This window comes from Corella eumyota, chromosome 7 (genome assembly GCF_963082875.1).
Source record: "Corella eumyota chromosome 7, kaCorEumy4.1, whole genome shotgun sequence".
Lineage (NCBI taxonomy): Eukaryota > Metazoa > Chordata > Ascidiacea > Phlebobranchia > Corellidae > Corella > Corella eumyota.
This window is the reverse complement of record NC_137496.1, coordinates 8,732,490-8,738,489: the sequence shown is the minus strand read 5'-3', so window position 1 is coordinate 8,738,489 and position 6,000 is coordinate 8,732,490. Positions and strand designations below refer to the sequence as shown.

Below are 6,000 nucleotides of genomic sequence, written 5' to 3'. Positions count from 1 at the left end.
AGTACACGAAGAAGATGACCCAGGAAAAGTATAAAACGAATCCCGCCTACACAAAACAGAAGACCAGTTTAAAGTACAAAAAAATTCCTTTATACACGATCAACAAAGTTTCAGAATATAACAAGTTAAGACCGGATGAACCCAAAAAAAGAAGAAAAAGATAATACGAAAAGGCTAAATTCGAGCAAAACAAGAACATCGATGCTGCAATTGATTTGTTTCGCGTTAAAACAATAAAGATGTGTAAATATCCATGTAATATTTGTCATCGTGTGTTCTGGAGGGATTCCGTGGTTCAACTTGATGTTATAAGACACCAAGCCAACGCCTATATTACCGAATTGGAACATGATGGCTGCAAATGGATCTGTTCAACGTGCAAGCGGCATCTTCTAAAGGATTCCATTTCTCTTCAAGCTTATGTCAACAATTTTGCTTTCCCTTCATCAGATTTGCCAGCGTTAAATGACTTGGAAAGACATCTAATATCTCCAGTCATTCCTTTCATGAAAGTGATTTCGTTGCCGAAAGGAATGATAAAAGGTGTTCATGGTCCAGTCGTTTGCGTTCGAAGTGACGTCAAAAAAAACGCCAAAGTTTTGCCGCGATTCCTAAATGATGACACCTTTATTCGGGTCTCAAGCTGAAACGGAAACTCGAGTACAAGGGTCATCATTTATATCGTTACGTCAACATGCAAAACATTCGTATTTTGTGTAAGCTAATTTATAGTGTGAGCTAATTTATTTGATAATGTGTATGTATAGCTTAATATTTATTTAAAATAAGAGGTTTATTCTAACATTCTTTACAAGAATCCCAACTAATATTAGGCTTAATAAACACAGCATACGTGATATCTTAAGTCGCTATAAAGCGTCTGTAATTTAAGTTTAATAATCATTATTTAAACGTAAAATGACGACACTTTAGTTAAATATGACGTAACAATGGTACAAACTTTGTTTTAACTTAGTTTTTTCGCTTTTTAAAGTTCTGTAATATCTTTAGATGAACATGTTTTAACAAAAGGATATTTAAGTAAAACTTATGTTTATATACTAAACAAGCATAGAGATTAGGTAAAAATTACCTAAACGCAAGACAAATAAAATCGTGAGCAACTGAGCGTGTATGAGATTTTGTTGCTTAAACTTATTGAATTTCTTTTAAGCAGTCAAGAAAGTCATGACAGGCAGACACTGTCAGTTTCTTCTTAAAAAAACTGCTTAAAAGCAACTTAATAAATTTTAAATTGACTTTCAATAATTTTTTACGGATATAGTAATTGATAAAGCACAATTATTGAAATGGAATCCCAAGGTTGAACAAGAAAAGTTAAATGAAGACGAAGCTTCAGGTTTAAAATTTGAAGTAACTTAGGTGTAAAATATTTTGCTTGTAAATTTTATTTGGAATTTTAACTTGACCTAATAAATTTTTTACGTACTTTAAAGTTTATAGATAGTAAAACATAAAATGATCTGTCAAGCTAGTTAAAGCTACATTTTTAATTGTTATTTCTTTACATATTATCTTATTTATAGTGTTTAAATTCAAATTACAGATGAGGAGCAAGTAGGTATGAAAGTGAGCAACAGTGGGGACGGGGGTAAAATCATCGTTAAACTTCTTTTTAAAGATGGTGAGTTAAGTATTGCTTCAAGTGATGGTGGAGAGGTAAGTATTAGTATAACTAATCGTGAAGTGGTAAGTATTGCTTCAACTAATTGTCAAGTGGTAAGTATTGTTTCAACTGATGGTCAAGGGGTGAGTATTGCTTTAACTGATGGGAAAAAATAAGGCGCCTTTGTTAACTACTTTTACGCCTTTGTTAACTACTTTTACTCCTAAATCAAGGATGCTCCTGTGTTTAAACGTGATGATCCTGGAACCATCAGTGCGTTCATTAATTAACATATAACTTGTGAGATTCCTGATCCAGAGGTCGATGCTAAGCTGAGATGTCACTTCTACACAGACTCATAGCAAGAGACACAGTCAATCCTGTAGAAAGAAAAACAAAACTTTTCGTTTTAATTTCCTTTGTAAAATATCTAATCGTACCTTTATATCTCAACCCAAAAACACAGCAAACAAATTAGAAAATGCTAAAAAAGTATTACTTCTCATTTTGGAATCTATCAATATTTTTTCTGCATCTGAAGTTTTTAAGTTTGCTTGTATATCCCAAGATGAATTTGAAGATGCTGTTAATATTTTAGGTACACGAAACCAAGTTGTTTTAAAACGCAATTCAAAAGAGATGTGGATAAGTCCCTACAACCCAAATTTACTTCGGGCATGGAATGCAAATATGGACATCCAATATGTTTTAGATCCATACAGGTATTATAATAAACACAGTTTTTTAATATTTTAAGTGCTATAAAGTGAAATTTGGTCTAAACAATATTCGTTGTAGAAATCATAATTAATTTAAATTTTACAGTTGTGTTATGTACATTCTATCCTATATCACTAAAGAAGAGAGGAAGGTTGGTATGTTCATTAAACAAGCACAGAAGGGGGCGCGTGAAGGAAATTTGGATGCGATGAAAGAACTAAAGTCACTTTCTAATGCTTATCTTAGTCATCAGGAAGTGTCTGTGATAAAAGCGATCTATCGTGTTGGGGGTTAACCATTGAAATCGTGTACTAGAGATGTTGTTTTTATACCTGTAGATGCTGACAGTACCAGGTTAGTTTAGGCCTATAAAAATAATGTTATTGTTATTTATAGGTTATTAAAGTAAATGGGCTTTGGGTTTAAACTTTACTTTTATTTTTTAAGAATTTCTTTACCATTGTCGGTGTTACAATTGCAAGCGGAAGATGGCGTGGAAAATATGTGGATGACGAGTTTAATGGATCGTTATCTTAAACGACCTGATTTGCAATAATTCCAGAGTCTCTGTTTGGCAGAATTTTGTTCTAAGTATAACGTAATCTATGATGATTTCAAAGATTGAGCAGATGATGGAGATGAATCAGAGTATTCTGTGTTTTTATTAAAAAATGACATGGATCGTATTAAGAAAAGGTAAGTTACATGTTATTTTATAATGCAATATGTTATAACTATTCCAGTTAAAAATTATATAAAATAATTATGTTTTTAAAATTATCTTTTGTCTACTTTTAAAGTAAGAATCTGCAGTGATTAAACACTGTAAGCTCAATAAAGAACGAGATGGAGATCTATATTTTGCAAGAATCTTGCGATTGTACTTTCCTCATCGTCATTCAGACAAAATCTTGCGTGATGGGTATAGCACTTTCGAAGAATTTTTTTAGCACTTTCGAAGAATGGAGAAATTTTTACAAGTGATTCTGTTTTGAATGTGAAGGATGTCGTAATTACTAACATGGCAGACTTCACAAGCCACATTGAAGAAGCATGGGAAACTGCGGCAGAATCGATGGATCCAGAAGATTTGGAAGATGCTTGGGCAAATTTAGCTCCCCAAACTGAGTCTGAGCGACTGGAATTAAAGGGTCTTAAAAAATCTGCTGTTGTTGATAGTGAAGAAGAAGAGTTGCCGGCTGAACTGGCTGTTGTAAAAAATCTCCCAACTTCCCAATTTTCCGAATGTGTGAGTGCTCAACCATCAATAGCATATGTTGAAGGTATGAATATGATGAACTTTGAACAAAAATCAACATGGTATATTTAACTATGTGCGATTCTCATAATCCTTTAAAACTTTTTCTGACGGGTGGTGCTGGAACTGGAAAAAGCCATATTATTCACTGTTTATATTTTAAAATGCATTGTGTTTTTCAACGAGCTGTTGACACTCCAGATAGTACTTCAACAGGTGTTTCTGCTTTTGCCATAGGAGGTCAAACTATTCACCTTGCTTTTCGCATCAGTCCAGGAATGAGGCTAAATCACTTGAATAGTCTTACTGAAGAAACTGCAAACACATTTCGATCACAATATCAAAATCTCAAACTTTTAATCATCGATGAAATTTCTATGGTCAGCAAGAAAATGTTAGGTGTTATAAGTGAACGTCTCAACCAAATTCTCCGACCAAATTTAAAAAAATTTTCTTTTGGAAATGTTGGTGTGATTGCAGTAGGTGACTTTCATCAGCTTCCTCCTGTCAAAGCTCGTGCTCTGTATGATGTTGATCTTAGCTCCCTCCTTCCTGAACACTGGCTATATTTCAAAGTTCACCATCTTGATGAAATTGTTAGGCAGAAAGGTTACCAACAGTTTGCGACAATGCTTAATAGACTTCGAGTCAAATTTGATACAATCATTAATAAATCGGATGATGAGTTTTTTAACAAGGATTCTAATTTTGGTAATAATATCTTGCACATTTTTGGCACTAATCGTGAAGTTAATATGCACAATTCTAAAATTATTGAAAAACTGGACAATCTGTACAATTTGAAAGCTGTACACATTTAAAAAAAGTCTAAGCGGAAAAACTTATATTAAACCTGTTAATTTTAATTATCCTGCTGCAGCTTATCAAAAAACTATAATTTTTAATGAGGTTATTCAAGTTGCCGTGGGATGTCGATCCTGGTGAACATAGACGTAGCTGATGGTATCTGCAACGGTTCTATTGGAACTGTTAAGTGCATTATTGAGGGTGAAAAGAAATATGGCCATCCCCAATATATCGGAATCACATTTGATTCCCCTAAGGTTGGGAAAAATCGAAGATTAAAACAACCATACTACAAAGAAGTTGGTGAAGATTGTCTTTTGATCGAACCAAAAACGCAGTAGTTGACATGGCTAAAATTAATCGTGCAGGTAATTTTATTAGTTTAGTTTAATTTTTGTATGTCAATAAATTTAAAGTCAATTTTTCTTGTTAATCTACTTTTCTATTTTAATTAATTTATGTTTTTAGGACAAACTTATGTAGCATTGAGTGCAACTTTTAAGTACGTGATATTAAAACATGTAGTAGCCTACCATTAAACAGAAAATTTTCAGTAAAACAAAGTGAATTACGAAGAAACAATAATTAAAAAAGCCAATTAACAGTGTTGTCAAACAACAAAATCAGAGTTTGCAAATACTTTTAAAAGACTTTAATAATTTGACCACATTCACCATTGTGGATTAATCATTTCATGATCAATCCTTGGTACGAGTTTATTCGGGTTTATCAAGGTCAAGACATAGCAATACAGCAGCTGCTTTATTCATGTAAGGTTTATGCGTTTGGACCGGTCAAGCAACCTTAAAGCAATTACAGACGGTCCAACAACAAAACAATAAACTGCGCGATTTTATTAATCAACGACCACGTCGTCATTTGCCGCAGTAAAACGCCTCTAACCAGTTTACATGATGCCTGCAACACGATGTCAACGACCAACAAAAGTAACAAACCTAAACATTGATTATACTTATAAACTCGTACCTATTTTATTGCCCTTCTTCGTTAACATAATTATTTTTATTTTTGGGTATAAAAGTCCATTGTTTTTACTATTAAAAGAACCGCAACTCTTGCAAACAGACCTTAAGTCAGACGCGTTCGTCTACCTTTTTGGTAGACGAACAACCACAGTTGTCGTTATTATGTTAGTTGTAATATTGTAACTTAACTTTAGTAAAAATGTAGTCTAATGAATTGGCCTTTCAACTCAGTTTGTTATGTAGCTATCAAGTATATGCCCGTGTTATATCTTTCGTAGTACGTTAAATATAATATGAGAAACAATTATATTACTTGCGTCGTATTTTTATAACTCAGACAAAACGCTAAGTTTACTATCTATTATAATGCCAGATTGAACCAACAAACTTTAAGTATTAATAACTAAATTCAAATAGTCAGATTCATCATAGGACTTTAGTAATGAAGGCTATGGTAGAATCTGTGGTGGCCCCGAATAAACAATTAACCTAACCAATATAACTACATAAACAATAGCCTGAATTAATTAACCCCTACACCATGACTTAAAAAAACAAGGTTACAGTAATAAACACAAACAGAAATGAACAGCTTAGTAACA

General features: G+C 32.9%; 1 protein-coding gene across 1 annotated transcript; it reads left to right on the top strand.

Moving 5' to 3' along the window:
* The first annotated feature begins 3,769 nt into the window (after positions 1 to 3,769).
* LOC145760294 (ATP-dependent DNA helicase Pif1-like) lies at positions 3,770 to 4,753 on the top strand. The gene is made up of 2 exons (XM_082574163.1): positions 3,770 to 4,398; positions 4,525 to 4,753. Exons 1-2 carry the CDS (start codon positions 3,770 to 3,772, stop codon positions 4,751 to 4,753), a joined length of 858 nt encoding a protein of 285 aa, XP_082430289.1.
* The last annotated feature ends 1,247 nt before the right edge of the window (positions 4,754 to 6,000 follow it).

What these genes read in the sequence shown, in the direction of transcription:
- LOC145760294 (XM_082574163.1), top strand. Translation starts at nt 3,770, where the DNA reads ATGCATTGTGTTTTTCAACGAGCTGTTGACACTCCAGATAGTACTTCA. An exon ending in ATTGAAAAACTGGACAATCT is followed by an intron (nt 4,399 to 4,524) that starts GTACAATTTGAA and finishes AGGTTATTCAAG; the next exon opens with TTGCCGTGGGATGTCGATCC.